This window comes from Puma concolor, chromosome C2, assembly GCF_028749965.1.
Source record: "Puma concolor isolate L17-30 chromosome C2, mPumCon1.1.hap2, whole genome shotgun sequence".
NCBI lineage: Eukaryota > Metazoa > Chordata > Mammalia > Carnivora > Felidae > Puma > Puma concolor.
In genome coordinates this window covers 35,637,653-35,653,584 of record NC_141675.1, presented here as the reverse complement: position 1 = coordinate 35,653,584, position 15,932 = coordinate 35,637,653, and the positions used below count along the sequence as shown (strand labels likewise).

Sequence of the window (15,932 nt, the reverse complement as noted above, 5' to 3'; positions counted from 1 at the left end):
TCCTATCTGATCCAAAAATCTATTCTCCCCGCCTCCCTACAAAGGCAAGGCATTACCAAGTCTCTGATGGAGGGGCCCAGTGTGGCCTGCCCCCTCCCCTCCCCTCCCCTCCCTTCCCCTCCCCTCCCACCTGCTCTTGTGATTATGGAGTAGAGTAGCAGAAGAGGGGAAGGACCAGCAGATATCTCTATACTTAACTCAAGGCAAAGCAGCAGCCCTCTCTTCCACTGGTCTAAATAATGTTCCAGTACATGGTTGATGGGCTTAATGCGGTCTTCCAACATGCCTCGCTGGGAAGCCTTATTCTTGTGAAGGTCTTCTTGTGAAATGTGACAACTTCTTTCAGTTGTCCAGGTGGCATTTTCCCTTTTTCCCCCAAAAGGTACCCAGAAAGACTATAGTTCCAGAAATTGTCTACCCTTTAAGGCAATGTCATCCTGTAAGTACATATGGGATCCATCTTTGGTGTCTCCTAGATCTGGGAATCTGTGAGTGAGTGAGTGAGTGAGTGAGTGAGTGAGTGAGTGAACTGCAGGTGTCCAGGTATCTCTTGGGCTGAATATCCCCCAACACATCATCTAGAGCTCCCTAGTCTCTTCCTTATGCCAGTAGCCCTGGAATGAGTCGGCTAAATATTGTTTGTATAGCTTTAATAAACCCCGAGTTTTCCAGGAATACAGCCACCCTATAAATTGAAGCCAGAGCATACTTTTCTTGTTCAGGACTTCACCAGAAATATCTCACTATATCTAAACAACACATCACTCCAATACTGCCCATGACATTTGAACTGCCAATACAACACACATGGATTCATGCGCATTTATAGCTGTGGGATTCACAGCAAGCATCTAATTCATTACTCTCTCCAGTAGAGTTGGACCCAGGGCATTACATACTATTTTAATATACGTTTTCCTTTGAGTTCCTTTATATTTCAGTTAAGGCATTACATTGATTTGTTAAATTATGTATACAAGCAGGTAATAGTATCAGTAAATTTCATTGCAGGATAACAATGGGTGCACTACAAAATATTTGTTGTAAAAAGGGGCCGTTGGTTCTGACAGGGATGAAAAGCAGTGTCTGGATTCATAATCCTTTCACTTTACTTCCCTGTTATGGACCCTGAGACTTTAGTAAAACTCTGTTGGGTCCAAGCTCTATTCTTGGTGTGGGAATACAGGGAAATGTTCTCACTTGATCCAGAGCTCCAGGATGAGGGTATCTCCATCTGGTCTGGGTCCCCAGAACATGCAGGGAGTGGCAGCATTATCCACAGAAAAACCCCTACCCCTTAAAGGGAGACATCAGGATCAGAGTCAGAGCTGTTAGCCACCAGCCCCACAACCCACATCCCTGTGGCGAGGTGTGGGGGAGGGCAGGAGCTCTCCTTCCCAATGCTAGCCTCAGAAGTTCTAGGTTCTGGTCTGGCTGGGGAAGGTGGGGTTTCCCTGTGCACAGTGTCAAAGCTTTAATGCTCAGTACTGAACCAGTAGATCCTTAGATCCAGAAGTAAATGTTTTGACTTTGGAGAGATTCCAAATTGCTCATTTTTTTGTGGACTGCACACACGGCCTAGAAATCTCAGCATAGCTGGAAGTCAATACCTCTTCCTGCTTGCCTGCTTCCCTAGCTGTGGTGGGAGAACTCCATGGGCCTCGTCCCATGTGGTAGTCCCATTTTAACTGATGACAAAGCTTTTCTACTTAAAACTTCATCCTTGCCTCTACATACCCATGCATCTGACATCACAAACTGCAAAGTGCCTTTAATGACCTGTTTGGAAAAGAAAGCATGCTTTACATTATGTAGGATTTCTACAGTCTAGAGTTTAATAGAATGTGGATGGGAACACGCAGGATCCCCAGGATGACACAGAAGAGTGTGGTGGGGAGAGTGTTAGACCCACAGCAGTCTATAGCCACAACTAAATTCTCATCAGTGCAGTGACAGAAAAAATGTTCTCCCAAATGTTCAATGCTACAAAGATGGAACTTATGCCTAAGTCATTTCATTGATGGGAAAGTTAATTTACATTACTTATCCCAGAAGAAGATACACTCTGGCCATGGACCCCAGCATCATCAGCTTCAGAGGTACAAGGCCCTGAACCATCTGGCTTCCCCCTTACCTGCCTCACACCCAGAAGGTCACCCATCTCCAGCCTGGCTCCACCCCCCATCCTGGAATGCACCAGCACATGCCAGGGGTAGCCAGTAGCCAGCATGTGATGCTGGCCTTTCCTAAGCAAATCATCCTGCCCCACCAGCCCTACTCTGCACTGGGTGTGTCTGCACTGGGAAGAAGGGCACTGAGGACCCGGGAGGATGAAGGAGAAGGATTTAACAAGGAAAATTCCATCCCAAGCCTGCATCCCACATAAGGCAAAGAGGTGGCTTCCAGGGAGCTCTAGCCAACACTCATCCACCCTCCCTACACCCTAAACATCTGGGAACACAGGAATGGGGATGTCATAGACCCGGACTTTGAGTTCTGCACAGTTTAGTGAGGGGCGGGCAAGCAAATAACAATACAATCTCATAAGTGCCACTGCGGAAGTCTGTACAGCAGCTACGTAATGGGGCAAGAAGAATACCTCTCTTGGCCAGGGGGAAACGGATGGATTCCCAGAAAAGGTGCCCACACTGAGGGGTGCTGCCAGACTGCCAGGCAGGGCAAAAGTGGAGCAGCAGATAAGGCATGGTGTGAAGCAACCAACACAGAGGCACAAGGAAGGCCCACAAGGCATGGAACTGGGGTCACCCATAGCCACAGAAGCTATCCATACTAAATATCAGGTTGTCTCACACGAGGACCCAAGACTGAGAAGGCACTCAAGACCCACCATCACTGGCAGTCAGCATGGGGAGGAGCCCAGTTTCCAAAGATCTGTGGCCAGCCACTATCAACTTTTAGATGCCAGAAGGTATGTCTCATAGACTCATCCCTGGAGGGTCCACACAATTTGGGCACAGGAACCGGTATCACACCATGACAGAGACCTGCTTCACACATTCTCTACACCCTCCAGGCTGTCTTAAATGCCACCAATTGTGACTGTTTAACCCTATGGGTGGAGTTGCACTGTCTCTTTCTATAAATGCAAACATCACCAAACGAGACCAGGCATCATATCTCATTACCTTACTTTCCCGGCAAGTCACATGTGCTTCCTCTCTGATAAGATGATGTAAGTAGCTTTAGGCACCAGTGTCTTGTAGATTTGGGGCAGGAGTCATAGTGGCCCCAAACTCCTATATAGGAGCCCATTTAGTTGGAAGTGTGAACCAGATTACTTGTTTTGAAGCTGTGGCTACATAGCAAGTCTTCGGTCTTTAGTAAGAGTGGGTAGTTCCAGGCAACAGAAGCAGCAAAGTTTTCCAAAGATACTTTCTCACATTTTCCATTGGATCAAGAAAACAAACTGTAAGATGAAAATGATGATGATTCTACTATTATTCATAGTACTTTAAAGAGTGGCTCCCGAGAGTTGCCAAACTCTACCTCCAAAAGCAGAACTTAGTGCCACTAAGGTCTTGATAAGAGACACCCCAGAGGGGTGGGGTTAAGCAGAAAGAACAATCACAGGATGGGGAAAAGGTGGAATGACAGAGGTACTGAAGGCTGACTGGACAATTTTGTCATCTCTTCCCTTTCCCCCCGCCCCTGGGCTCCAGAACAAAGAGGTGGTAGGACTCGTCTGGAAGCAAAACTCCAGAAAAAGCGAAAGTTTCAAGCAAAGATCCTTGGCTGGTCTCTGACCTGAGTTCCTTTAGGTAGGAGGGCTGGGATTTAACTACTGGAAAATTAGGTGGGAAGGAGGCAGGGGGTTGTTCAAAGAGGAAAAAATAAAATAAAATAAAAATGTTGTATTCATGATATCCAATTAGAAGAACAAAATCACTAAAAAGTCTCAAAATTAATAATCAATCAAGATATAACCATCTTGATATCTCTGATGATGGTGCAATAAAGCAGAGATCATTGATTTCCCTTTAGAAAAACTACCAACAAAAAAGCCAGAAAGGTAAAATCTAGGTCTTGGATTTGAAATTCTACTCCTATTATGAATAATTTCAGCCTCCTCTCCTACTCCAAATGACCATCCATCTCCCATAAACAAAAACAAGCAAAATAAAAACAACACCAAAAAGTGAAAGAAAGGAGGGAGGGAGGGAAACAGGTAGTGAAGGAAAGAAGGAAGGAACTAAGGGGAAGGGAGGGGAGGGAAGGGAAGAAGGAGGGAAGGAGGGAAGGAGGGAGGGAAGGAGGGAGGGAAGGAGGGAAGGAGGGAGGGAGGGAGGGAAGGAGGGAGGGAAGGAGGGAAGGAGGGAAGGAGGGAAGGAGGGAGGGAAGGAGGGAAGGAAGGAGGGAAGGAAAGAGGGAAGGAGAGAGGGAAGTCTCTTAAAATACAAAGTCAATACTTCTTTCATTTCCCAGAGTTTCTGTGTATTTCTGAGTGGGGGCTTGTCTTTTAGCTCTTGGCTCTTGGTCCTGATTCTTCACCCCTCCCAGACAGGGTCTGGAGGGAAGAAGCTGGGGCACTTTGCAGTAAAGAGCTATGTGCCAAGAAGTTCTGGCAGAGAACAATGAGCTGAGATTCTAGGACTGTGTGGGCTTAATTTGCCCTTGCATGTGAGCCTGAAGGACTAGAGTAAGTGATTTTCCAACTCCAGCGGCAAGAAAAAGAATCTCCCACACTCCAAACTTGTTCTCCACTCTATTTCACGTCTAACCATTAGTGATTCATCCCTTCAGGTTAACGTTGCCCATGGTAGGTTTGGAACCACTAGCTACAGGGCAGGCTGTTACCTGACATGAGCTGCATTTCAAAAGGGTCTGGTGTGTGGAATATAGGGAGAATCTGCCCCTAAGAGAGCACCTGTGATTTGAGAACTTGAAGCAGAAAGAGCTGGAAAAATAAACGTTCAGAACCTCAAACAACCATTCAATCAAGCTAAGCAAATGCTTAGAGTCTCCATCCCTCATGCTCCGTAAGCTTGCCTAATGCAAGCCCCCTTCCCTGTCCTCTCCCCTGTGTGCCTGCCTTCAGGACTGGAGCAAAGACAGTAAGTCTTGCACATAGGCACGGCCCCCATGTTGATGGGACATTCCTGGTGACAAACTGCAGCAGAAGACCCAGATCCTCACTCAGGAAACTTTCATCTTTCAGCTAGACAGGGAACAAATCTTTCCTCTCTCAGGGCCTCGAGCTCTCTCCCAGCAAGTGAGGGGACATCCGTCTCTACCACCCACCCAGGCAGTCCTGAAGAGAGACCCCAGATGAAAGGGTAAACTCAATTTCCATGTCACTCATTGTTTCTTCTCCCATTCACATCCCAAGATCTTGTTCTCTGCCCCATCCTCAGTGTCTAGGTCAAGGGTGGGGATTGTGGGACAGCTCAGCCCAGAGGAAGATGACCCAATGGATGCCTCAGTGGAGTACTAAGTTCTCATCAACCACACCTACTTGGAGATGCCCTGTTCACAGCCAAACCCAGGGTCACTGGGGTACCTTTGATGAAATACATAGAAGTTTCCTTTGAGCATGTGGCCTGAGCATCAGGGAGAAGTGTCTCTGGCTTCAGGGACAGAGCGACATGCTAAGTGTTTTGTGGCAGCCCAGAGAGTGAGCCTGTATACCCACCCATGTTCTCAAGCTCCATAAGTCCAGGATAAACTGTACTTTTGCAGAGGAAATCATAAATAATGCATCCTAAGACCAGGATTTCAATATCTTTGAAGGGTTTCATTTCTCCTCCCTTCCAACTTTGATATATATACTTACTTAACAAGGGTCTGGGGAGGGTTAATTGAATTAATATATGTAAAGTGCTTTGGGTTTGAAGAGAATACGCAATATAAATGGAAGTGTCACTAAAAAGGTTAATCTAATTTACATCTAACACTTTCAGTTCATGGTGTTAATGAACTATATCCTTTTAGAGAGTGATTAATTTATAGAAATGTGATTATTTTTCCTAATGTTATATATGGGTCAGCTTCTCCTATTACTATATCTAACTTTATAGGAGAATTCAGCATTTTATAAATTAAAATCATAAATCAAACACCCCTCTAATGGCTATATTTCATTAATTACAAGGAGACATGCATTAGATTAACATTTATCTGTTTTAATTAATTTGCTGCAATGCAGTTATCCATGCAAATTGGAAAATGACACATCAGCTTGACATAATATTAACAGTTTTGACTGGTTCTTCCCTGAAAATTTATGCACCTGCAGCTGCTGCATTCCTGGGTAACCATGGTGACTACCAGCTGTGTGACATATGCAGGCTGTACATCAAAGAGCTGGGAAGGGACTTAACACTAAATTCAAACTTCTCCTGAAAATATACTTAACTAAAGAGGTAAGGCAGTGTAAAAAGAGAAAGACGCAGGGTTTTGTTTGGGAGAGTCCCCAAGTCTCAAAACAAATTTCTTAGATCCAATCACCTTCTTTTGTGATCCACTTCCATGTGGATACTCAGAACTTTCTTGGGCAGAGGAGGGCCTACTCAAGCAGACCCCAAAGGGGTGAGTGATTTGCCCCCCAACTTCGCACTCATCAGTGGGTCCAGGTCACAAGGCTTTCCTTCGTTCTCTACAGTGACCCCTGTCAGACTTGTTTGAAGACTGCAGATTTAACTATATACTACAAGAGACATCATGGGAAAGCAAAGCAGAAGTCACAAAAATGATGTGTGTTTTGTTTTTTTAATCAGCAAAATTTAAGTCAAATTTCAGCCAATTAGGCATTTTTAGAAGCAATGAGAATGGCGTTTATAGCCTTTCTCAGTGAGAATTCCAACGGCATCTGCAGGACTTGACACCCTCATACGTTTGGGTTAATGTTCTCCCGACTCATCTATAGAGCTGAGTGTTTTCAACTTTTACAAAGTGAGTGCTGTTAATTGGTTTGGAAAGATAGATAACTAAAGGGGAGAGGCCTGATGAGCAGTTCCTACCAGTGACCTAGAGCAGGAAGGGGCGCTCAGCAGGAGAAATTTGCAAGGGCAGAGCCCTCAGGGCCTCACAGCCAGCATGGGTGGCATCACCCTGGCACACACTCCCGGCCCCCTCCACACTCAGCATTCACTATGGACCTTGGACAGTGCTGGCCACTGGGCACAAAGACATGGCCAGGATGCTTGCCTCTTGAGGGGCTCACAGTCTGCCTAGGGATGTAGGAAGCCAACAGGCACTTTGATGGGGGAAACTAAAAGTGGTAAAATATGGAGGAACAAGGCCTCCACCTGGAAGCAGCCTTGCAACCCATGTAAAGAAACAAAGGGTTCCTTGGGGAAACTGTTAGCAGCCAACAGGAGTGTTTCTCAGCCTTGGCTGAGCATCAGAAATACCTGAGAACTTTAAAGGAAATCCCAGATCCTAGCCTAATCTCTGGGGGTGGGTTCCAGGCATCGGTGCTATTTAACAATTGTCCTAAGTGGTTCTCAACCCACTCGACACTGGGTGCTGAGAATCACTGACACAAGAGAGGAGAGGGTAGACTCTGAAACTAGACGTGGTGGATTCGATTCCCAGTTCTACCGTTTTACTAGTTGGGTGAACTGGGTAAGTAGCTTAACCCTCCTGGCCTTGGTTTTCTCACCTTTAAAGTGCGGATAATAAAAGCACACATCTGATTGAGTGGCTAGAGGGCTGAAGGAGTATTAATACCCATAAAGCACCCAGATCTCTGCCTGAAACACAGTAAGCTCTTGTTAGATGTTTGTATTTGATGGCTGGAAGTTTCTGGAAAGTTCCTGCGAGGAGGCCAGATGAGAAGTGAGGGGAAAAACCATCAACTTTGATGCGAGACTGGAGAGCTTAGAACTATCTTGAGAGCAACCATCATCAGGAGTGAGGCTCCCTGTTCTCAGAAGGCAACTGGGCCCTCATGAATCCTCACTTGAGAGGCGGCTTGGGTTGCAAGAGTGTAGCCATAAGTTTTCCACAGACACGTCCTGTCCTAGCTTTTGTTCTAAGAATATCTGAGCTGCTAGAAGGGGTTATGGTAGAGATGGAAGAGGCAGACCTGGGAAAAGGACTGGTTTCCTCCAGAATAGGAACTGGTCTCCTACTCCCTCTCCTATCCCTACAGCACCCTCTCCCACCCCAGTTCAATGGCTACAAATCGTGTTACAGGAATTGGATTTCCAGTGCTGGAGCCCCACTGGTAGCAAAGAGTCTGCTACCTGTGGAAGTAGAGAGCTGGAGACATCAAGGGGCCATGCTGTCCAGACAGTGGACATCACAAGTGGTAGCCTGCAAGAGACAAAAACTTGAAGCAATTCCAAGAGTGTGAAGCTATTCTCAAAACCTACCAGGGACCCTACCAGCCCCTAGCATGGATAGTGAAGGATGGATTCATGATGACTGGGATGGAATTTCTTGCAGGCTTGGTGGGACTGGAGTTGGTATCACCCATCCTGACAGCAGTGTGAGGGAAGGGGTGAGGAGGGGGCCAAATTAAAATTTAGCACTTTCATATGCAAAACTTGCTGAATAAGGCAGTAGCAATGGGCATGGGGAGATGTGGGAAGGTTCTAGATCTTTATGGGAAGAATCAACCGGACACGATGAAGGATGGGGTGTGGTGGAGGAGGAGAGCGAAGCATGCTGGAGGATTCCTGGGGCTCTGACTTGGGTGAGTGCACAGAGGTACCCTTTACCCAAATGGAGGCCACTGAGTAAGCAGCAGATTCCTGGAGGGAAAGTTTGGGCATACATGGGGCTGGTGGTACCCCAGAACATCCTAGAGCGGGGGCAGACAATGAGTGAGTCTCAGAGTGGGGCTCAAGATGAGCTACAAGAAAAATTGGTCAGGGCCAGAGATACTCCTGGAGGACTGATGTAAGCAGAAGGCACTGAGCTGGAGACAAGCAAGGTCCTAAGAATGCCTAAGAACAAGTGCCTGTTCCAAGGATTAGAAAACCACTAGGAAGAGGCAGAAGTGGGCTCTGAGTGACATCACCTGGCTCTCTGGTGCTGGATCATAACCAATCACAAGCTGAAAGTCCCCTTGGTCTGCTTTCTGGTGGCTCTGTTGCTGCATGCCCCATGGGGTTCCTTTATTAACCTATAAAATGGGTTTTTGTGAAAAGAACAATTGACACGTATAGTCATCCCATGACATTAGAAGAAAAGGCGGCCTTATGAGTAGTCAGGTACCTGCTACTCCATCTATACCATCTCCTCCCACCCTTGCCACACCCACTCTTCAGCATCCTCCCTCCTTCTCCCCAGTGTCCAGCCTTCAAGTATATCTAATATACTTGAAAGTGTTTATGGTATCCTTTATTCACCCTGCATGCTTACAAAAGGATTCAGAAGAGGGCCATGCTTAACCCAAACGAAAGACCAGCCAGGGAACTCTTCCTAATGCAGGAGACCCCGACAAGCACATCTCAGACCATGCAATGCAGACAGCTATCTTCTCTGCTTGAGGTCAAGCATGACAGGAAGTGAGGAAGGCTTCAAGCTGTCTGGACCAGAAGAGAGAAGCTATGCTTACTCCTCGTGGAGAAGTGAATCAGAGAATGAGGCTTCCAGAGAAACTGACTCTTTCAGCAATTTGTAGTGATACCCAAATGTTCTCAGACACTGAGGAGATGCCTTTTCAGGGAATCAAGAGCCTCCCTGACCTCACTCAGACCCTTCCCCAGAGCAGACATCATATCATGCTGGTAGGTAAGCCTGGGTGATATGGGAAATCCATGTCAACGACACTGTTCTGGGTTCAAATCTGAGTTCCACAGTCTCCAAGCTGTGAGACCTTGGGCAAGTTACTTCACTTCTCTGGGCCTCAATTTTCTCCTCTGGTAAGATGGGACAGTAATTCTACCTGCATCATAGGATTAGGGTTAAGAACAAACCAACGGACATGTGAAATGCTAAAAATAGTGCCTGGCACATAGCGTGCATTCAATAAACATTCGCTCTTTTATTAGCTCTGTAACCTTATGCAGAAATGTATTTGGCCATGGCTGAGCTCCCTCTTCACTCCTGCCTGTGTACCAATCGTGTGCATTCTTACCACCCTGCATTCACTGTCCTGCCCCTTGCTATCTGCTTACCCAGTGCCTACTCACCCATCAAAACTCCTTTCATTTGCTCCATAAATCTTTCCTGACTTCTCCCATCCTTGCCAATTTCTTCCTTTCCTCCAAGATTTTTCTGATGTCTGTAGTGCACAATCTACCCTTTTCCTGTCAGCTATGAAGTTCTCCAATAGTTCATGTCATGTGTGATGTTTGCCCTAAACAGAGTGTGAACTCTTTGATATCTGGAACTTGCTTTATCTTTTTGTTCCCCTCACAGAGAATCACAGAAGACTGAGGAGTAGCTACTGGCTGGTAAGGCTAAAGAACAGGGCCCATGCATATTTACAGTGGCCTCTCACCCAAAGCATCCTTCTCAGACCAGTGTCCCCCCTGCCTTCTGCCTGATGCTCCTGCAAAGCTCATAGCACAACTGTTACAGATGCACGTTTGCCCCCACCCCTGCCAAGATTCATATGTTGAAACGCAACCCCAAACGTATTGGCATTAGGAAGTGGGGCCTTTGGGAGATGAAAGGGGCTAGATGAGGTCATGCGGGTGGAGCTCGAAAGAATAGGAATAGTGGTCTTGTATAAGTCAGGAGAAAGCTTGCTTCCTCTCTGCCATCTACCCTGTGGAGTATAATGAGAAGTTCACCATCTGCAACCTGGAAGGGCTCTCACCAGAACCTGACCCTGAGGGCACCCTGAGAGCAACTTCCAGTCTCCAGACTGTGAGAGATAAATTGCTGTTGCTTATAAACCACCCAGTCTACAGGATTTTTGTTATGGCAGCCCCAACTGGTTAAGATGGTGACCCTCTGTTCTCCTACTTAGTACGTGTCTTGGAGCTCAGCAGCCTTCTCCTGATCCAGTCCTCTCTTGGTCCATCTCAAATTTATCACGCCAACGGAAACATTTCCACAGGGTCCAGTTAGTGGTGGGCCACACAACAAATAATACAAATAATCTGTTTCAAGCTGCCATTTGGTTATCATACCTTTGGTTACCTCCTTCCATGTAAATATGCATCATCAGAGAGGTTGCCTTAGGCAAAACAAGAATGCTTCTCTGCTTCCTGGAACAGCACACCTGGGAAGAAAGTGCTGACAGGGCAGGGAACTCTCCTAACAGTCCAAATCAACCACAGAAGTTCTTCCTCCACAGACCAGAACCCCCACACCTTCAGAGCCGGCCCATGGAGACATGTTTATTTATTTATGGAGCACACATTGCTGAGTCCTTACTCTGGGCTGGCCCTGCATTAAGTGTCAGGGCTTTTGAGATGAGTGAGAAGGGGTCCCTGGCCTCGAAGGCATCCAGAGACTAGTGAAAGTGGTAAATGTTCTCACATTTGAAGCCAAATGTGTATGAATGTGCACTTATATTTATATACAGTATTTCCACACACACAATTCACACACACACACACACACACACACACACACACACACACACACACAGAACAGAGTTGAGCTGAGAGAAGATATGAACAAAGCTAATGAATTGCCAAGAGGTCAAAAAGGGGATTTCACCAAACCTCAGATGTCAGAACCTAGTGTTTAAGTGACAAATAATTAGTCACTGTGTATTTAGTGCCGTTTACACGCCATGAACTAAATGATTTCCAAGCCCTCTCCTGAAAACCACTGTGCAAGGTAGATTTTTGTATCCCTATTTTATAGATAAGGAAATTTTACCCTAAATTATCTAGCTAGGAAGCAGTAGGACCAGGATTGGAACCCAGGTTTCTCTAAGCCCAACTTTCACTTTATATAGGAGAGGAGAAAACATCTAAAACATCTCAATCAAGAAACGATAGCACTTTAATTGCAAACAGGTATAGTCACTAACCCATCCCTACTGAAGGCTCACTTATACCTGGAGACCAGGCAGCAGCATGGCCCTAGAGATACAGGGAGAGTCAGGAGGAGATTCCAGCCCTCAGGGCTCACAGAGCAGAGCTGGGGCCAGACAAGGAGCCCAGGCCTGCTAGAGGGACAGCCACAGTTTTCTGGGGGTGACCAGCCTGGGAGACCAGTCGGGAAAGGTTCCTAGAGGAGGCCATGTCTAAGCCTGACTGTGTGATGAGTAACAGAAGGAATTAGGCTGAGGAAAGTGATCTTCTAGTCGGAAGACATAATCCAGAGGATCCATGAGCATATCCCAGTCCAGTAACCATAGCCAATTCAGGATGAATGGAATCTGGTCTTTTCAAGGAATCTAAGAAGTGTTCATCTTTTTTGAATAGCCAAGATATAGAAAGGTAAAGGGAACCAGTTATAATAACTGCCTGGCCACTGGATTAATTCAGAAATCAGGAATACGTTTGCACTGAAAGTTGAGTGATTTGGTGAAAAACCCAAATAGTTGTGGAGAATTAGCTCCTCGATTCTCTGCAGCAAGAAGCAAGGAGCGCAAAGGCAAAATGAGCTGTGCACACAGACACAACATCTTACAGGAGCCCAAAGCTGGGAAGGCGTGCTTCCAGACAGTTGTCCGGAGGGCGCGTTCAACTCTGCCAGGCAGCGTGACGCCATGCTCCCAATTTTCTTCTACACATGAATACAGAATTGTATTCAGGAAGAAAGCTATTTTTTGTTCCATCTTCTTCACGTCTTCCTGACTTTTCTCTTTTTCAATGATGGGAGTAATAATGATAAGAACCTTAAAAACAGCAACGTCACTGGCAGTAGGAAGCATACCTTTATTGTCTCACAGGTTCTTCAAAGAATCTGTGAGATTTGGAAACATAAAATACAAGTGCATTGTAATAAGGAAAGTCAGTCCTGTAAATAACAACTAACGTGTCATAATAAATGTCTCTGTTTTGATCAACTATTACACATTTGTCTTAAAAAAAAAAAAAAAAAAAAAAAAAGAGGCAGCTAACAGCGCTCTTTGCAGCCCCCCAGTGGTTGGAACAGGAAAGAAGGAAGAAGGGGGATTCGCACAGCAACCCTGACCCCTCCAGGGCCAATCAACTTTTTACACCAGAAAGACAAATGGCTTGTTTTCACCGCCAAATGAATATGTTCTAAGTGAGGAAGATGAAAAGTATTGGTTCAAATGCACATAATTATACACATACACGTGAATCACTGGGAGTCTGGATTTTTTTTCCTTTTCATCTTTCTCTCTTATCTCTGCAAAGCTTTCTATTCTGACCTGAGAACTCCACAATGCATGAGCACACCGCGTCCTCTACCAAAACAAGCTTTTCCCTTTTCCTTACTTGCTGCGAGCTCCCCCGTTTGCAGACATCTGCTTATAAATATACCATTTGCTCTGCTACAAAATGATGAAAAATCTTCAAAAACATGTCATTTGCCTGTTTAAAACAAAGTGCCTATATGGGGGAAGGAGGGCAAAAGGTTTGGAAGCTCCTTGGTTTTACCAAAACAACAGTCTGTCAGAATGATTCCTATCAACGACTCCTTTACCACACTTTGAGAAATTTTCATAATGAGTTTTTCCTTGTCTTCCCCAAAAAGAAACTGCTTCTCAAGGATACGCGAGGGGGCTGAAAACAAACAAACAAACAAAACAAACAAACAAAAAACCCAGCATGTCTGATTATAGTTTCAAAACCATGTCACCAAAAATGTAAGGTTAGAGAATAAGCAGAAACTCTATTCTCAAATATATCGCTCACAAGTTGTGGGAGAAGCATCCCCGAGGTCCAGAGGCGGCAAACCGTCTACCTCTTACTCTCTTCACCCTCCAAGAGTAATTAAACCTGGTACACATTCCCTCCCTGAGCCACTGGTAAGCTCTAAGCCCAAAGCCAGCTTGCAAATCAGGTTGCCTCTAATAGCCTGTTTATCTACAGGTGCAAACCCTTCCGCCCCCTGATGATGCTCAGACAAGATTCCAGGGACCACGTTGCCCCCCTCCTCGTTACCTGACAAATTTGGCCACAGCCCCCAAGCCAAGCGCACACCCTCCTCGTCAACAGCGCTAAGAATCAACAAGTTATCATTAAGCTGGGCGCTCCAGCCCAGCTCTCCCACCACCTCCCCAGAGCCCACCGCCACCCAGCTCCCTCTCCGCTCTCCCCTCGCCCCTCCCCTCACGGTCCTGCCCGCACGTGACCTTCTCTTTCAGATCCGCCCTCTGGTCGCCCGCAACCTAGCGCTGTCTCCACGCACCAAGACAGCCGTCAAAGTACGCCCTGCTCGCCAGCCTACAGTCTTCTAACAGCGCCGGGCGTTTACCCGGACCCTGCTTCCGTCTGGGAGGGAGCAGCGGGGAGGTCAGGATCTCCCACTGCACCGGGTGGGCACCTCGGCCGGCTCCAGCCAGAGCGGAGTCGAGTCGGAGAGGCTGTGGGGGGCGTCACATCCTGCACTTCCTCCGGACTCCACGGCCCACCCGGAGGGCGCGCGTTCCCAGGAGAGTCACAGCGGCCCTGGGGGAAACTGGGGCGAGCCGGGGGACCTTCCCTGGAGCCTACAAGTTTCCACCCACCTCCGAGCTGGAGACACACCCTGCTCCCTCCTTTGAAGGCACCCCCGCCGATGCCCTCCCTCAGGGCGAGAGCAGGCAACTGCCTCTTCTCCCGGCGCCCGCGCCCTGCTCAAGCTGTCCGTGGGCTGGGGCCCGCGACGCCCGCACTACGCGTCCACCCCGCCAGACAGTCCCCAAAGTTGTCCCGACCTCGCAGACCTCCCCTTCTCCTCGGTCCCTGGACCCCGCCCAGGGCTGGGCCGGCGTCTGCAGGTGGAGCCTCTCGGGGTGCAGGGAGCTCACTTCGGGGATCCCGGGCGCAAGAAGCTGGGGTTAGCTGCAGCAAGGGAGGGCGTGCAAATCTAGCATGAGCCCGGGTCCCCGCGCTTGCACCCGTCAGACCGCCCTGCCTCCCTCCTCCGAGAAGAGGAAACTTCCCCAGCACCCACCTTTAGCCGCGAGGAGGCGGCGCCGCCGGCTGCCCCCTCCGCCGCCGCTGCCGCTCCCCACGCCCAGAGCCAGCAGGAGCGGCACCCAGCACAGCCTCCCGGTCAACATCCTCGCCGCCGCCGCCGAGCTGCCGCTGCCGCCTGCTGCCCGCACCGGCTCTCGCCTTCCGGCGCCCGCCGGGCCGCGGCCGCCTCGCTTTGCCTGCTGGGTGCGCTTCGGACGCCGCCGCGCTCGGCCTCAGCTGCTCGCCGCGCCGCTCGCTCGCTCACCGCCAGCAGCCGCGCTCACTGGCGCGGACCCGGAGCGGCTCCAGCGCTCACCCCGGGACGGCCCGTGACGTCACGGAGGGAGGGAGGTGGCTCCTGCATATTCATGAGACGCGGACACCGGCCCGGCTTCCGCGCTCCCAGCTCCGCGGCTCCGACCCCCAACTTTGCTCCAGCGTCCTCACCCTCCTGGGCGCTGGTGCTCCAGGCAGGACTCGGCTCCCGGAGGACCGCGGCGGGTGGGTGCGCGGAGCCGGGCCGCCCGCGCCCCCGTTCCGTCTCCCCAAATAACTGTCTCGGGGGATGGCAGGCCCCCTCAGAAAGTGGTCACTGGAGCCTACGAGTCGTCTGTTGGGGCGCAGGGGATTCTGCCCTGCCACGCCCTTGGAATTGACATCCGTGTGGAGAGGGGCTGGCGCGTGTGCTGCGGGTCCTGCCCTTGGCCAGGCATCTGGACGCTTCGTGCTGCCTGGTCTGGGGAGGGCGCCAGGCACACGCGAGAGCTGGAGAGCGTGAGCGCTGCTCTGGACCTGCCAGGCAGGGTAAATCTCAGTGGACCTGGAAGGCAATGGCCAGACTCCGCACCATCTTGGAGACGCAGGTGCAGCTGTGGCTCTCCGAGGCTGATGGACCAGATCCGAAAAGCAAACTTGGGGTTCTGGGCCTGCAGAGGCAGCAGTGGGGACATAAACTTGCCTGCAGTATGGTACCTAAGC

General features: G+C 48.7%; 1 protein-coding gene across 1 annotated transcript in view; it reads right to left on the bottom strand.

Annotated features, from left to right (window-relative positions):
• Positions 1 to 15,242, bottom strand: part of CLSTN2 (calsyntenin 2) — a 609,330-nt gene extending 594,088 nt beyond the window's left edge. Inside the window, exon 1 of the mRNA XM_086674405.1 lies at positions 14,950 to 15,242. Within this exon, the coding sequence (XP_086530531.1) occupies positions 14,950 to 15,058 (109 nt within the window). The 5' untranslated portion in view covers positions 15,059 to 15,242. The remainder of the gene's footprint in view (positions 1 to 14,949) is intronic.
• Between the last annotated feature and the right edge of the window lie 690 nt (positions 15,243 to 15,932).